The following is a 17,293-nucleotide window of genomic DNA, read 5'->3' on the forward strand; positions in this document are numbered from 1 at the left end:
GGAATCTTGGGGGGGGTTTGGGGGGGTTTTGAAGGGTTTTGGGGGTCTTCGAGGGGTTTGGGGGGATCTTTGGGTGAGTTTTAGGGAATTTTGGGGGTTTTTGGGGGCTGGGAGGGGTCAACAGGAGCCCCCCACCCCCCCAAGCTGAGCCAGCGCTGTGCCTGCAACTCGACTTTATTGGGTTGTTCCGGGCTGCTCATTTGCATGTGATTTGCATATGATTTACATGTGGTTTGCATAACAGATGGTGCCTCTCGGAGTGGGGGATGTGGGGTCCTGCCCCACCCCCACCCCACAGAGTTTCTCACTGAGTGACCCCAGTGACCAATGAGTGACCAGGGAGTGACCCCAGTGACCAATGAGTGACCACTGAGTGACCAATGAGTGACCAATGAGTGACCAATGAGTGACCAGGGAGTGACCCCAGTGACCAATGAGTGACCAATGAGTGACCAAAGTGACCAATGAGTGACCAGGGAGTGACCCCAGTGACCAATGAGTGACCAGGGAGTGACCACTGAGTGACCACAGAGTGACCAATGAGTGACCACTGAGTGACCCCAGTGACCAGGGAGTGACCAGGGAGTGACCAGAGTGACCACAGAGTGACCACTGAGTGACCCTGAGTGGCCACTGAGTGACCAGGGAGTGACCAGGGAGTGACCAATGAGTGACCCCAGTGACCACTGAGCAACCAATGAGTGACCACTGAGTGACCAATGAGTGACCAGGGAGCGATCAATGAGTGACCACTGAATGACCAATGAGTTACCAATGAGTGACCAATGAGTGACCACTGAGTGACCACAGAGTGACCACTGAGTGCCCACAGAGTGACCAGGGAGCGACCAATGAGTGACCAATGAGTGACCCCAGTGACCACTGAGTGACCAATGAGTGACCACTGAGTGACCCCACTGACCCAGAGTGACCAGTTCACCCCTCTGACCAGTGAGTGACCCCAGTGACCCCTCAGTAACCCTGAGTCACCCCTGAGTGACCCCTCAATGACCCCAGTGACCACTGAGTGACCAATGAGTGACCCCAGTGACCACAGAGTGACCAATGAGTGACCACAGAGTGACCACTGAGTGACCATTGAGTGACCACTGAGTGACCAATGAATGACCTCAGTGACCAATGAGTGACCACTGAGTGACCACTGAGTGACCACTGAGTGACCAGGGAGTGACCCCACTGACACAGAGTGACCAGTGAGTGACCTCAGTGACCCCTCAGTAACCCTGAGTCACCACTGAGTGACCCCTCAATGACCCCAGTGACCACTGAGTGACCACTGAGTGACCAATGAGTGACCCCTGAGTGACCAATGAGTGAACACTGAGTGACCAGTGAGTGACCACAGAGTGACCAATGAGTGAACACTGAGTGACCAATGAGTGAACACTGAGTGACCACTGAGTGGCCCCAGTGACCAGTGAGTGCCCAGTGAGTGACCAGGGAGTGACCAGGGAGTGACCTCAGTGACCAATGAGTGACCCCAGTGACCAATGAGTGACCAGGGAGTGACCTCAGTGACCAATGAGTGACCCCAGTGACAATGAGTGACCACAGAGTGACCCCAGTGACCAATGAGTGACCAATGAGAGACCCCAATGATCACTGAGTGACCAATGAGTGACCCCAGTGACCAATGAGTGACCAGTGAGTTACCAGTGAGTGACCCCAGTGACCAATGAGTGACCAATGAGTGACAACTGAGTGACCAGTGAGTGACCAATGAATAACCACTGAGTGACCAATGAGTGACCAGGGACTGACCCCACTGACCCAGAGTGACCACAGAGTGACCAGTGAATGACCACTGAGTGACCCCACTGACCCCTCAGTAACCCTCAATGACCCCTGAGTGACCCCTCAATGACCCCAGTTGACCAGTGAGTGACCAGTGAGTGACCGGTGAGTGCCCAATGGGTGCCCAGCGGTCACTGGAGGGCGCGGAAGGTCAGCAGCGGCGATTTCTCGGGCATGAGGATGAAGCGGAACACGGTCGGGACGTCCTCGCTGGACACGGCCTCGATGCTGAAGTTGCTCAGGACCTGCGGGGGTCAGCCAGGGAGGGTTTGGGTCAAAATGAGGAGATTTTGGGTCAAACCAGGGGTTTGGGTCAAATCAAGATGGTTTTGGGTCAAAATAAAGAGATTTTGGGTCAAGCCAAGGGTTTGGGTCATTCCAAGATGGGTTTGGGTCAAATCGAGATGGTTTTGGGTCAAACTGAAATGGTTTTGGGTCAAGCCAAGGAGTTTTTGGGTCAATCCCAGCTTTTGGGTCAAATCAAGATGGTTTTGGGTCAGGCCAAGGAGGTTTTGGGTCAAGCTTAGATGGTTTGGGGTCAAACTGAGCTGGTTTTGGGTCAAGCCAAGGTTTTGGGTCAAGACAAGGAGGTTTTGGGTCAAATCGAGAGAGTTTGGGGTCAACCCAAGGTTTTGGGTCAAGCTGAGATGGTTTTGGGTCAACTCAAGGTTTTGGGTCAAGTCAAGAGGGATTTGGGTCAAACTGAGATGGTTTGGGGTCAAGGCAAGGAGGTTTTGGGTCAAGGCTAGGAGGTTTTGGGTCAAATCAAGATGGTTTTGGGTCAAGCCAAGACTTTGGGTCCAGCCAAGACCTTGCTGGGTCAAGGCAAGGTATCCTTGGGTCCAGCCAAAACTTTGGGTCATCCAAGACCTCATTGGGTCAAACCAGCCCCTCCTTGAATCCCCCCAAGCTGTTGGGTCAAGCCAAGACCTTGGGTCAAGTCAAGACTTCATTGGGTCAAGCCAAGACCTTGTTGGGTCAAGCCAAGACCTCATTGGGTCAAGCCAAGACTTCATTGGGTCAAGCCAAGACCTTTGGCTCATCAAGACCTCATTGGGTCAATCCAAGACCTTGGGTCAAGCCAAGAGTTCAATGGGTCAAGCCAAGGTATCATTGGGTCAAGCCAAGACATTGGCTCGTCCAAGACCTCATTGGGTCAATCCAAGACCTTGGGTCAAAGCCAAGACCTCGTTGGGTCAAAGCCAAGACCTCGTTGGGTCAAGCCAAGACCTTTGGCTCGTCCAAGACCTCGTTGGGTCAAACCAACCCCCCTCGAATCCCCCCAAGCCATTGGGTCTCACCAAGACCTCGTTGGGTCAAGCCAAGAGTTCATTGGGTCAAGCCAAGACCTTTGGCTCATCCAAGACCTCGTTGGGTCAAGCCAAGACATCATTGGGTCAAGCCAAGACTTTGGCTCGTCCAAGACCTCGTTGGGTCAAACCAACCCCCCCTCAAATCCCCCCAAGTTGTTGGGTCAAGCCAAGACCTCATTGGGTCAAGCCAAGACCTCGTTGGGTCAAGCCAAGACCTCGTTGGGTCAAGCCAAGACTTTGGCTCGTCCAAGACCTCATTGGGTCAAACCAACCCCCCTCGAATCCCCCCAAGCCATTGGGTCACACCAAGGCCTCGTTGGGTCAAACCAGGACCTCATTGGCCGAACCCGACCCACCCATGGGTCCCAGCCCCCCAGCCCCGGGCACGGGGGCGCTGTGGGGTGCCCCACTCACGTGCGCCAGGAACAGCATCATCTCGGCCTCGGCCAGGCGCCGGCCGATGCACTGGCGCGCGCCGAAGCCGAAGGCCAAGGCCTTGAAGGTGGTGTCGTCCTTGCCGAGCCAGCGCCGCGGGTCGTAGCGCTCGGGGTGCGGGAAGACGTCGGGGCAGCGCCCCATGGCGTAGAGCGCCACCTGGCACAGCGTCTGCCGGACAGGCCGGGGTCGGCGGCAGGGCACGGCTTGGGGCCAGGCCAGGGCATGGGTGGGTCCAGCCAAGGCATGGGTGGGTCAAGCCAAGGCATGGGTGGGTCAAGCCAAGACTTTGGGTTTAACCAAGAGGTTGTTGGGTCAAGCCAAGACCTCATTGGGTCAAACGAAGCCATGGTTGGGTCAAGCCAAGAGTTTGGGTCAAGCCATGCCATGGTTGAGTCAAGCCAAGACCTCATTGGGTCAAACCAAGCCATGGTTGAGTCAAGCCAAGACTTTGGGTCAAGCCAAGACCTCATTGGGTCAAACGAAGCCATGGTTGGGTCAAGCCAAGACTTTGGGTCAAGCCATGCCATGGTTGAGTCAAGCCAAGACTTTGGGTCAAGCCAAGACCTCATTGGGTCAAGCCAAGACTTTGGGTTGAACCAAGAGGTTGTTGGGTCAAGCCAAGTCTTTGGGTCAAGCCAAGACCTTCAGCTGATCCAAGCCCTCGTTGGGTCAAAACAAGACATTGGGTCAAGCCAAGACTTCATTGGCTCAAACCAAGGCATGGTTGGGTCAAGCCAAGACCTCGTTGGCTCAATCCATGACCTCATAAGGTCAAGCCAAGCCATGGTTGGGTCAACCCAAGGCTTTGGGTCAAGCCAAGGCCTCACTGGGCCAAGCCAAGACTTCATTGGGTCAACCAAAGGCTTTGGGTCGAACCAAGAACTTCTTGGGTCAACTGAAGACCTTGTTGGGTCAAGACTTTGGGTCAAGCCAAAACCTTTGGCTCATCCAGGACCTCATTGGGTCAAACCAACCCCTCCTTGAATCCCCCCAAGCTGTTGGGTCAAACCAAGGCCTCATTGGGTCAAGTCAAGACCTGGTTGGGTCCAGCCAAGACTTCATTGGTCAAGCTGAGACCTTGGGTCAAGCCAAGACCTCATTGGTCAAGCCAAGGCATGGCTGGGCCAAGTCAAGCTGTGGTTGGGTCAAGTCATGACTTTGGCCAAGCCAAGACTTTGGGTCACCCCCAGGACCCCCCAGAACCCCCCCGGACCCCCCAGAGCCCGCAGAGCCCCGCTCACCCCGCCGGCACGCGGTAGTTGTGGAGCACCACGTCGGTGGCCGGGGTAGCGCTGCACGGTGATGCCCACGGGGTACAGCCTGCACCAGAATAAACCAGTATGGACCAGTATGGACCAGTATGGACCAGTATGGACCAGTACTGACCAATATGGGCCAGTACAGTCCAGTATAAACCAGTACAGACTGGTATGGACCAGTACAGTGCGCTGTGGAACAGTACAAACCAGTATGGCCCAGTATGGACCAGTACGGACTGGTATGGATCAGTATGGACCAGTATAAACCAGTACAAACCAGCATGGACCAGTACAGACTGGTATGGATCAGTGTGGACCGGTATAAACAGTATAGACTGGTATGGAATGGTATGGACCAGTATGAGACCAGTGTGGACCAGTACGGACCAGTACGGACCAGTATGGACCAGTGTTGAACAGTATGGACCAGTATGGCAGCTCCACCCGCCTAGTGCCCCCCAACCCCACTGGGACCCCCCAGTCCCTCCCAGTCCCCCCAGTCCCATCCCAGTCCCTCCAGTCCCTCCCAGTCCCTCCCAGTTCCCTCCCAGTTCCCTCCCAGTCCCTCCCAGTCCCCCCAGTCCATCCCAGTTTGATCCCAGTCCATCCCAGTCCCTCCCAGTCCCTCCCAGTTCCCTCCCAGTTCCCTCCCAGTCCCTCCCAGTCCCCCCCAGTCCCTCCCAGTTTGGTCCCAGTCCCTCCCAGTCCCTCCCAGTCCCTCCCAATCCCCTCCCAGTTCCCTCCCAGTTCCATCCCAGTCCCCCCCAGTCCCTCCCAGTCCCTCCCAGTCCATCCCAGTTTGATCCCAGTCCATCCCAGTCCCCCCCAGTCCCTCCCAGTCCCCCCCAGTCCATCCCAGTCCCATCCCAGTCCCCCCAGTCCATCCCAGTTTGGTCCCAGTCTATCCCAGTCCCCCCCAGTCCCATCCCAGTCCCTCCCAGTCCCCCCCAGTCCCGCGGTGCCCCTCTCCCACCTCAGGGTCTCTTTGATGGCCGCTCTCAGCAGCGGGAGGGCCCCGAGGAGCTCGGGCAGGGCTCGCGTGCCCCCCCCCGCGCCCCCCCCGGAGCTGGGGGGGACCCCGGAGCTGGGGGGGACCCCGGAACTGGGGGGGACCCCGGAGCTGGGGGGGACCCCGGAGCTGGGGGGGACCCCGGGACTGGGGGGGACCCCGGAGCTGGGGGGGACCCCCCCGGCCGCGCGCAGCTCCTCCCGCAGCGCCCGCTGCACGCCCGGGTTCCGGCCCAGCTCGAACAGCGTGAACAGCAGCGGGATCGCCGTCTGAAGGGGGGGGACAGGGATGAGAGACCCCCAAAAACACCCCCGGGACCCCCCAAAAACACCCCCGGGACCCCCGGGTCAAATATCCCTGATAAACCCCCCAAAACATCCCCAGCTCGAACAGCATGAACAGCAGCGGGATCGCTGTCTAATGGGGGGGGGCAGGGATGAGAGACCCCCCAAAAACACCCCCGGGACCCCCAAAAACACCCCCGGGACCCCCAAAACAGCCCAGGGACCCCCCAAAAACAGCCCCGGGACCCCCCGCTCCAAAATCTCCCCCCATGCGCCCCCTAAACCCATTCTGGGTGCCCCCCCCAAACCCCTCTGGGTGCCCCCCCCCGGTGTCCCCTGCTGCCCCCCCCACCCCAAAATCCCCCCGAAATGCCCCAAAATCCCCCCCAAACCCCCTCTAAACCCCCTCTGGGTGCCCCAAACCCCCCAAAAATCCCCCCCAAACCCCTTCGGGTGCCCCTTTGGAGCCCCCCCCGGTGCCGGTGCCCCCCCAGGGGGTCTCACCGTGTCCCCCCACCCAAATCCCCCAAAACCCCCCAAAACCCCTCTAAACCTCCTCTGTGTGCCCCCCCCCCATCCCAAATCCCCCCCAAATCCCCCCAAAATCCTTTTCGGGTGCCCCCCCCCCGGTTCCGGTGTCCCCCAATCCCGGGGGTCTCACGGTGTCCCCGCCACCCCAAATCCCCCCAAAACCCCCTCTAAACTCCCTCTGGGTGCCCCAAATTTTCCCCAGATCCCCCCCAAATCCTCCCCAAATCCCCTTCGGGGTGTTCCCCGGTGCCCCCAGTCCCGGGGGTCTCACGGTGTCCGCGCTGCCCCAAATTCCCCCCAAAAAGGCTCCAACTCTCCCCCCCCAAACCCCCTCTAAACTCCCTCTGGGTGCCCCAAATCCCCCCAAATTCCCCCCAAATTTCCCCCAAATCCCCCCAAATTCCCCCCAAATTTCCCCCAAATCCCCTTCGGGTGCCCCCCCCCGGTTCCGGTGCCCCCCGCGGGGGTCTCACGGTGTCCCCCCACCCCAAATTCCCCCTAAATCCTCCCCCAAAGCCCCCAAAACCCCCCAAAAATTCCCCCCAAACCCCCTCTAATCCTCCTCTCTCTGCCCCAAACCCCCCAAAATCCCCCCCAAATTTCCCCCAAATCCCCTTCGGGTGTTCCCCCGGTGCCCCCAGTCCCGGGGGTCTCACGGTGTCCGCGCCGCCCCAAATCCCCCCCAGAACCCCTCTAAACCTCCTCTGGGTGCCCCAAATTTCCCCCAAATCCTCCCCAAATTTCCCCCAAATCCCCTTCGGGTGCCCCCCCGGTTCCGGTGCCCCCAATCCCGGGGGTCTCCCGGTGTCCCCCCACCCCAAATCCCCCAAAAATCCCCCCCAAACCCCCTCTGGGTGCTCCAAATCCCCCCCAAATCCCCCCAAATTTTCCCCCAAATCCCCTTCGGGTGCCCCCCCGTTTCTCCCGGTGTCCCCCCCCGGTGCCCTCACGGTGTCCACGCCGCCCGCGGTGAACTCGGTGACGTTGGCTTTGATGGAGGGCAGGGGGAGCTGCCCCTGCAGCAGCAGCTCCGCCAGGACCCCCCCGCCGGCGACCCCTCCCCGGCAAAACTCCCGGTACAGCCGCTGGATGCTCCGGTCAGCTGCGGGATTAACGGGGGGGAGCGGTAAATGGGGGTACAGGGACCCCCGGGATTGGGCATAACGGGAACCCCACCCCGGTACAGCCGCTGGATGCTCCGGTCAGCTGCGGGATCGATGGGGGAGCGGTAAATGGGGGTACAGGGACCCCCGGGATTGGGGCATAACGGGGATCCCCCCCCGGTACAGCCGCTGGATGCTCCGGTCAGCTGCGGTTAACGGAGGGGAGCGGTAAATGGGGGTACAGGGACCCCCGGGATTGGGGCACAGGGACCCCCGGGATTGGGGCATAACGGGGACCCCCGGGATTGGGGGATAACGGGGATCCCCCCCGGTACAGCCGCTGGATGCTCCGGTCAGCTGCGGGATTAACGGGGGGCACGGTAAATGGGGGCACCGGGACCCCCGGGATTGGGGGGACACAAGGGATCCCCCCCGGTACAGCCGCTGGATGCTCCGGTCAGCTGCGGTTAACGGGGGGGAGCGGTAAATGGGGGCACCGGGACCCCCGGGATTGGGGGGGACACAGGGACCCCCCCCCCCGGTACAGCCGCTGGATGCTCCGGTCAGCTGCGGTTAATGGGGGGCACGGTAAATGGGGGTACAGGGACCCCCGGGATTGGGGCATAACGGGACCCCCCACCCCGGTACAGCCGCTGGATGCTCCGGTCAGCTGCGGTTAATGGGGGGCACGGTAAATGGGGGGCACCGGGACCCCCGGAACTGGGGCATAACGGGACCCCCGGGATTGGGGGGGGGACACAGGGACCCCCGGGATTGGGGGATAACGGGGATCCCCCCCGGTACAGCCGCTGGATGCTCCGGTCAGCTGAGATTAATGGGGGGCACGGTAAATGGGGCACCGGGACCCCCGGGATTGGGGGGGACACAGGGACCCCCGGGATTGGGGGATAACGGGGATCCCCCCCCGGTACAGCCGCTGGATGCTCCGGCCAGCTGCGGTTAACGGGGGGGAGCGGTAAATGGGGGGCACCGGGACCCCCGGGACTGGGGCACCGGGACCCCCGGGACTGGGACACAGGGACCCCGGGATTGGGGGATAACGGGGATCCCCCCCCGGTACAGCCGCTGGATGCTCCGGTCAGCTGCGGTTAACGGGGGGGAGCGGTAAATGGGGGTACAGGGACCCCCGGGATTGGGGGGACACAAGGGACCCCCACCCCGGTACAGCCGCTGGATGCTCCGGTCAGCTGCGGGATCGATGGGGGACACGGTGAATGGGGGTACAGGGACCCCCGGGATTGGGGCACAGGGACCCCCGGGACTGGGACACCGGGACCCCCGGGATTGGGGGGGGCACCGGGACCCCCGGGATTGGGGCATAACGGGGATCCCCCCCCGGTACAGCCGCTGGATGCTCCGGTCAGCTGCGGTTAATGGGGGGGGGGCACGGTAAATGGGGGCACCGGGACCCCCGGGATTGGGGATAACGGGGATCCCCCCCCTGTCAGCTGCGGTTAATGGGGGGAGCGGTAAATGGGGGTACAGGGACCCCCGGGATTGGGGGGGACACAGGGACCCCCGGGACTGGGGGATAACGGGGATCCCCCCCCGGTCAGCTCCGGTTAATGGGGGGGGGCACGGTAAATGGGGGGCACCGGGACCCCCGGGATTGGGGGGAGCACCGGGACCCCCATTCTGAGCCCCCCCCCCACCCTTGGAGTGTCCCAGTTCTGGGGGGGGCACCGGACCCCCGGGTTTGGGGGTCAGGGTGGGGGTCCCGGTGCTCCCCCAAACCCGGGGGTCCCGGTGCCCGCCCCCCCCAAAATTGAGACACCCAAGGATGGGGGGGGGGGTTCGGGGGTGGGCTCGGGGTGGGGGTCCCGGGGTGCCCCCCCCCCCCCCCAGAATTGGGAGCCCCCAAAGGTGAGGGGGGCCTCAGGGTGGGGGTCCCACAGGGTGGGGGTCTCATGGGGGGGTCCTATGGGGCAGGGGGGGTACCAGGGGGGTTGGGGTCCCACGGATTGGGGGTCCCACTGGGGGTCCCGAGGGTTTATGGGGTGACCCAGGGGGGGTCCCACAGGGTCGGGGTCTCAAGGGAGTGTCCTATGGGGTGGGGGTCTCATGGGGGGGGTTCCCAAGGATTGGGGGTCCCAATGGGGGGGGGTCTCACGAGGGTGGGGGTCCCATGGGGGGGTCCCACGAATTGGGGTCTCATGGGGGGGGGGGATCCCTGGAGTTTGTGGGGTGACCGGGGGGGTCCTACAAGGTCCTGTAGGATGGGTGGGGGTCTCATGGTGGGGGGGGGGGTCCTATGGGGCGGTCCTAGAGGGGTTGGGGTCTCATTTGGGGGGGGTCCCACGGGTTGGGGGTCCCATAGGGGGGTTCCCATGGATTGGGGGCTTCCCATGGATTGGGGGATCCCATAGGGGGGTTCCCCCATTCCGGGGGTCCCATGTGGTGCAGCCCCCCCTCACCGTGCCCGAAGATGGTGTCCCTATAGGGTGGGGGTCCTATGGGGGGTTCCCATGGATTTGGGGTCCCATTGGGGGGTGTCCCCCCCCCCTCACCGTGCCCGAAGATGGTGTCCCTATAGGATGGGGGTATCATGGATTGGGGGGGTTCCCATGGATTGGGGGTTCCCATGGGGGGTTCCCCCATTCCGGGGGTCCCATAGGGGCTGCACCCCCCCCTCACCGTGCCCGAAGATGGCGTCCCTGTAGGGTGAGGGTCCCATGGGGGGTTCCCATGGATTGGGGGGGTCCCATGGGGGGGTTCCCATGCATTGGGGTGTCCCCCCCCTCACCGTGCCCGAATAGGGTGTCCCTATAGGGTGGGGGGTCTCATGGGTGGTTCCCATGCATTGGGGGGGTTCCCATGGATTGGGGGTCCCATGGGGTGTCCCCCCCTCACCGTGCCCGAAGATGGCGTCCCTATAGGATGGGGGTCCCATAGGGGGGTTCCCATGGATTTGGGGTCACACAGGATGTCCCCGCCCCCTCACCATGCCCGAAGATGGCGTCCCTATAGGATGGGGGTATCATAGGGGTTCCCATGGATTGGGGGGGCTCCTATGGATTGGGGGATCCCATAGGGGGGTTCCCGCATTCCGGGGGTCCCATAGGGTTGTCCCCCCCCCCCCTCACCGTGCCTGAAGATGGTGTCCCTATAGGGTGGGGGTCTCATAGGGGGGTTTCCATGGATTGGGGGGGTTCCCATGGATTGAGGGGTCCCATGGGAAGGGTCCCGAGTGTGTCCCCCCCCTCACCGTGCCCGAAGATGGCGTCCCCATAGGGTGGGGGTATCATAGGGGGGTTCCCAAGGATTGGGGGGGGTCCCATAGGTGGGACATAGGGGGGGTTCCCATGGATTGGGGGATCCCATAGGGGGGGTTCCCCCATTCCGGGGGTCCCATAGGGGGTGCAGCCCCCCCTCACCGTGCCCAAAGATGGGGTCCCTATAGGGTGGGGGTCCTATGGGGGGGTTCCCATGGATTGGGGGATCCCATAGGGGGGTCATAGGGTGCTTCCCATGGATTGGGGGGTGCCATGGGGAGGTTCCATGGATTGGGGTGTGTCCCCCCCCCTCACCGTGCCCGAAGATGGGGTCCCTATAGGGCGGGGGTATCATAGGGGGGGTTCCCATGGATTGGGGGGGTTCCCATGGATTTGGGGTCCCACAGGGTGTGTCCCCCCCCCCCCTCTCACCGTGCCCGAAGATGGCGTCCCTATAGGATGGGGGTCCCATGGGGGGGTTCCCATGGATTGGGGGATCCCATAGGGGGGTCATAGGGTGGTTCCCATGGATTGGGGGGGTCCCATGGGGGGTTCCCATGGATTGGGGTGTGTCCCCCCCCTCTCACCATGCCCGAAGATGGCGTCCCTATAGGATGGGGGTATCATAGGGGGGTTCCATGGATTGGGGGTTCCCATGGGGGGGTTCCCATGGATTGGGGGGGTTCCCCCATTCCGGGGGTCCCGGGTGTGTCCCCCCCCCTCACCGTGCCCGAAGATGGCGTCCCAGGCGCGCAGGTGGCGCTGCCAGAGCGGGGCGTGCAGGCGCAGCAGCGGCGCGGGCAGGAAGAGCAGGGGCAGGGTCGTGCTCAGCATCTCCTCCAGCGCCCCCAGGAACTCCTGCGCCCCCCGAGCCGGGGCCGAGCCCCCCAGCAGCCCCAGGCGCTCCCCGTACAGCGCGAAGCTGCTGGCTGGGGGTGGGCATGGGGGGAAATCAGCACCCCCAAAATTTGGGGGAGGGGGCTGGGGGTGATACCCCCCCCCCCCATTTCCCACCCATTGTCAGACCCGGGGGGGGTGTCCCCCACCCACGGGGGTCTTGGGGGAATTGGAGAAAAAATCAGGGAAAAAATGGGGAAAATTGGAGGAAATTGTGGGAAAAAATGGGAGAAATTGGTGGGAAAAAATCAGAAAAAATGGTGAAAATTGTGGGAAAAAATCAGAAAAAAATGGGGAAAAATTGAGGGAAAAATGGGGAAAATTGGGGAAAAAATCAGAAAAATGGGGAAAATTGTGGGAAAAAAAATCAGAAAAAATTGGGGAAAAATTGTGGGGAAAATGGGGAAAACTGAGGAAAAAATCAGAAAAAAATGGGGAAAATTGTGGTGAAAAAAATCAGAAAAAAATTGGGGAAAATTGAGGGGAAAATGGGGAAAATTTGAACAAAATCAAAGAAAACTGGGGAAAAATATCAGAAAAAATTTGGGGGAAAAATTGGGGAAAATGGTAGAAAATTGGGGAAATTGGGGGAAATTGGAGAAAAAAATAGGGGAAAAATTGGGGGAAAAATTTGGAACAAAATCAGAAAAAAATTGGGGAAAAATTGGGGAAAAATGGGAACAAAATCAGAGGAAAATTGGGGAAAAACTTAGGGAAAAATTTGGGGGAAAAATAGGGGAAACTTCTGGGAAAAAAATGGGGAAAACTGGGAAAAAAATCAGAAAAAAATGGGGGAAAACTGGAACAAAATCAAAGGAAAACTGGGGAAAAAATCAGAAAAAAATTGGGGGGGAAATTGGGGAAATTGGGAAAAAAATTGGGATAAATTGGGGGAAAATTGGAGAAAAATTGGGGAAATTTGGAGAAAAATTGGGGAGAAATTTGGGTGGGCGATGCTGTTATAGACCCCCCCCCCCTTTCCTTGGGGTTCCCAATGTCCCAAACCCCCCCCCCCCCCAATCTCCAGGGTCTGCACCCCCAAATTTGGGGAGGGGGCTGGGGTGATACCCCCCCCATTTCCACCCATTGTCAGACCCGGGGGGTGTCCCCACCCAGATCCATGGGGGTGTTGGGGGAAAGTGGGGAAAAATGGGGGAAAATGGGGGAAAAATGGGGGAAAAAATGGGGTAAATTGGTGGGAAAAATGGGAAATTGGTGGGAAAAAATCAGAAAAAATTGGGGAAAAATTGAGGGGAAAATGGGGAAAACTGAGGAAAAAAATCAGAAAAAAAGAGAAAATTGTGGAAAAAATCAGAAAAATGGGGAAAAATTGAGGGAAAAATGGGGAAAATTGGGGAAAAAATCAGAAAAAATGGGGAAATTGTGGGAAAAAAATCAGAAAAAAATTGGGGAAAAATTGTGGGGAAAATGGGGAAAACTGAGGAAAGAATCAGAAAAAAATGGGGGAAATTGTGGGAAAGAAACCAGAAAAAATTGGGGGAAAATTGTGGGGAAAATGGGGAAAACTGAGGAAAAAATCAGAAAAAAATGGGGGAAATTGTGGGGAAAAAATCGGAAAAATTGTGGGGAAAATGGGGAAAACTGAGGAAAAAATCAGAAAAAATGGGGGAAATTGTGGGAAAAAATCAGAAAAAAATTGGGGAAAAATTGTGGGGAAAATGGGGAAAACTGAGGAAAAAATCAGAAAAAAATGGGGGAAATTGTGAGAAAAAATCACAAAAAATTGGGGGAAAATTGTGGGGAAAATGGGGAAAACTGAGGAAAAAATCAGAAAAAAATGGGGGAAATTGTGGGAAAAAATCAGAAAAAAATTGGGGGAAAATTGTGGGAAAATGGGAAAACTGAGGAAATAAATCAGAAAAAATGGGGAAATTGTGGGAAAAAAATCAGAAAAATTGGGGGAAAATTGAGGGAAAAATGGGGAAAATTTGGAACAAAATCAAAGGAAAATTGGGAAAAAATCAGAAAAAAATTGTGGGAAAAATTGGGAAAATGGTAGAAAAATTGGGGGAAATTGGGAAAAAATTTGGGATAAATTGGGGGGGAAATTGGAGAAAAATTGGGGAGAAATTGGGGGAAAATGGGGTAAAAAATCAGAAAATAATGGGGGAAAATTGGAAATTTGGAGGAAAATGGGGAAAATTTGGAACAAAATCAGAAAATAATTGGGGGAAAATTTGGGGAAAATGGGGGAAAAATTGTGGAAAATTTTGGGATAAATTGAGGGAAAATTGGGGAGAAATTTGGGGTGGGGGATCCGGTTATAGACCCCAATGTCCCACTGGGTTCCCATGTCCCCCCTCCCCATCTATGGGGTCTTGGGGGAAATTGGAGAAGAAAATTAGGAAAATGGCGAAAATTGTGGAAAAATCGGGGGAAATTGTAGAAAAATTGGGAAAATGGGGGAACAAAATCAGAAAAAAATTGGGAAAAAATTGAGAAAAAATGGGGGGAAAATGGGGGGAAGTTAGGAACAAAATCAGAAAAAAATTGGGGAAAAATTTGGAAACAATGGGGGGAAATTGTGGAAAAATTTGGGATAAATTGGGGGAAAATTGGGGGAAAAACTGGGGAAAAATTGAGGGGAAATGGGGGGAAAAATGGGGGGAAATAGGGAAAATTGGGAAAAAATCAGAAAAGATTGGGGGAAATTGTGGGAAAAATAGGGGGGGAAAATTGGGAACAAAATCAGAAAAATAATTGGGGAAAAATTGCGAAAAAATTGGGGAAAAATTTGGAGTGGGGGATCCTGTTATAGATACCCCCCCCCCCCATTCCCTGGGGGTCCTGGGGGTCCCATTGCTCCCAAACCCGGGGGTCCCAATGTCACCCCCCCATCCCCTGGGGGTCCCATTGCCCCCCCAAACCGGGGGTCCCATTGTCACCTCCCACCATCCTGGGGGTCCCATTGCCCCCAAGCCGGGGGTCCCAGTGTCCCCCCCATCTCCCGGGGGTCCCGGGGGTCCCATTGTCACCCCCCCATCCCCTGGGGTCCCAGTGTCACCCCCCACCATCCTGGGGGTCCCAACGCCCCCAAGCCGGGGGTCCCAGTGTCACCCTCCCCATTGTTTGGGGGTCCCCCCAGGGGTCCCATTGCCCCCCAAACCGGGGGTCCCATTGTCACCCCCCCATCCCCTGGGTGTCCTGGGGGTCCCATTGCCCCTGAGCCGGGGCTCCCATTCCCATGTCACCTCACCATCACCCCCCACTATCCTGGGGGTCCCAACACCTCCCAAGCCGGGGGTCCCAGTGTCACCCCCCCCATCCCCTGGGGGTCCTGGGGGTCCCATTGCTCCCAAACCGGGGGTCCCAATGTCACCCCCATCCCCTGGGGGTCCCAATGTCACCCCAAAACATCCTCTGGGGGTCCAACACACCCCAAACCGGGGGTCCCATTGTCACCCCCCCATCCCCTGGGTGTCCTGGGGGTCCCTTTGTCCCCAAACCGGGGGTCCCAGTGTCACCCTCCCATTGTTTTGGGGTCCCCCCAGGGGTCTCATTTCCCCCCAAGCCGGGGGTCCCCATTGTCACCCCCCCCATCCCCTGGGTGTCCCGGGGGTCCCTTTGTCCCCAAGCCGGGGGTCCCACGCCCCGTCCCCGTTGTTTGGGGGTCCCGGGGTCTCTCTCACCCTCGAGGGTGAAGCGGAAGAGCAGCGGGTGGGGGTCGATGGTCAGCGCCCCCCCGGGGGTGCCGCGCACGCGGCCCCGCAGGGACTCAGCGAAATCCCGAGCGACCGAGTCCAGGAGGGGCAGGAACTTCCGGACCCCCCGAGGGCGACAGCACCGCCCGGTTCAGGGCCAGGCGGTCCGAGCGCCACGCGGGGCCGTTCCTGGGCAGGGGACATTGAGGGGACATTGGGGACATTTGGGACATTGGGGACAGCACCGCCCGGTTCAGGGCCAGGCGGTCCGAGCGCCACGCGGGGCCGTTCCTGGGCAGGGGGACAGTGGGGACATTGGGGACATTGGGGGGATTGGGGGGGATTGGAGGGATTGGGAACATTGGGGACATTGGGGACACTGGGGACAGTGGGGGACATTGCTCCAGCTGTGCCCTCCAGCTCCCTCCCAGTGCTCCCAGTGCCGCCCAGTGCTCCCAGTGCCATTCCCAGTGCCATTCCAGTGCCCATCCCAGTGCCCATCCCAGTGCCCCTTTCCCGTGTTCCCCAGTTCCTCCCAGCTCCCCCCAGTGCCCATCCCAGTGCTCCAGTGCCCATCCCAGTGTCTCATCCCGTGTCCCCCAGTTCTTCCCAGTGCTCCCAGTGCCCATCCCAGTGCTCCCAGTGCCCCCCAGTGCCGCTCCCAGTGCCCCTTTCCCGTGTCCCCTGTTCCTCCAGTGCTCCCAGTGCCCATCCCAGTGCCATTCCCATCATTCCCAGTGCCCATCCCGGGGGGTCTCACAGCAGGAAGAGGCCGCAGCGGTGGGCATGGAGGCTCGGTGGGCGCTCCAGGCCGCGATGCCCATCCCAGTGCTCCCAGTGCCCATCCCAGTGCCCATCCCAGTGCCCATCCCAGTGCTCCCAGTGCCATTCCCAGTGCTCCCAGTGCCCATCCCAGTGCTCCCCAGTGCCATCCCCAGTGTCTCACAGCAGGAAGAGGCCGCAGTGGTGGGCGCTCCAGGCCGCGATGCCCATCCCAGTGCCCATCCCAGTAGTTCCCAGTGCCCATCCCAGTGCCCATTCCCAGTGCTCCCAGTGCCCATCCCAGTGCCCATCCCAGTAGTTCCCAGTGCCCCCAGTGCCGCTCCCAGTGCCCCTTTCCCGTGTCCCACTGTTCCTCCCAGTGCTCCCAGTGCCCATCCCAGTGCCCATCCCAGTGCCATTCCAGTGTTCCCAGTGCCCCCAGTGCCATCCCAGTGTCTCACAGCAGGAAGAGGCCACAGCGGTGGGCGCGCAGGCTCCGGTGGGCGCTCCAGGCCGGGATGCCCATCCCAGTGCTCCCAGTGCTCCCAGTCCCCATCCCAGTGCCCATCCCAGTGCTCCCAGTGCCCATCCCAGTGCCCATCCCAGTGCCCCCAGTGCCATTCCCAGTGCCCATCCCAGTGCCCATCCCAGTGCCCATCCCAGTGCCCATCCCAGTGCTCCCCAGTGCCCATCCCAGTGCCCATCCCAGTGCTCCCAGTGCCCATCCCAGTGTTCCCAGTGTCTCACAGCAGGAAGAGCCGCAGCGGTGGGCGCGCAGGCTCCGGTGGGCGCTCCAGGCCGCGATTCCCATCCTGCGCGGGAAGGCCCCTCCGCCCGCAGCAGCTGCGCCGCGTCCCGGGGCAGGAGCACGTTCACACAGTCCAGGGAGCCCACGCGGTCCCTGCACCCCAAAAATGCACCCCAAAAACGGGATCAGGGGGTTCACACAGTCCAGGGAGCCCACGCGGTCCTGCGCCCCAAAAACGG

General features: G+C 59.6%; 1 protein-coding gene across 1 annotated transcript; it reads right to left on the reverse strand.

Annotated features, from left to right (window-relative positions):
• Nucleotides 1-1,901: 1,901 nt before the first annotated feature.
• Nucleotides 1,902-16,832, reverse strand: LOC143693260 (cytochrome P450 11B, mitochondrial-like). Its single transcript, XM_077173262.1, is given in 11 exon segments — nucleotides 1,902-2,060; nucleotides 3,543-3,734; nucleotides 4,804-4,851; nucleotides 4,853-4,886; nucleotides 5,799-5,859; nucleotides 5,983-6,103; nucleotides 7,600-7,751; nucleotides 11,711-11,914; nucleotides 15,533-15,671; nucleotides 15,673-15,733; nucleotides 16,768-16,832. Coding segments are annotated over 11 exon segments (1,191 nt in total). The 3' UTR covers nucleotides 1,902-1,946.
• Nucleotides 16,833-17,293: the final 461 nt, after the last annotated feature.

This window comes from Agelaius phoeniceus, unplaced genomic scaffold (genome assembly GCF_051311805.1).
Source record: "Agelaius phoeniceus isolate bAgePho1 unplaced genomic scaffold, bAgePho1.hap1 Scaffold_480, whole genome shotgun sequence".
In the NCBI taxonomy this organism is placed as follows: Eukaryota; Metazoa; Chordata; class Aves; order Passeriformes; family Icteridae; genus Agelaius; species Agelaius phoeniceus.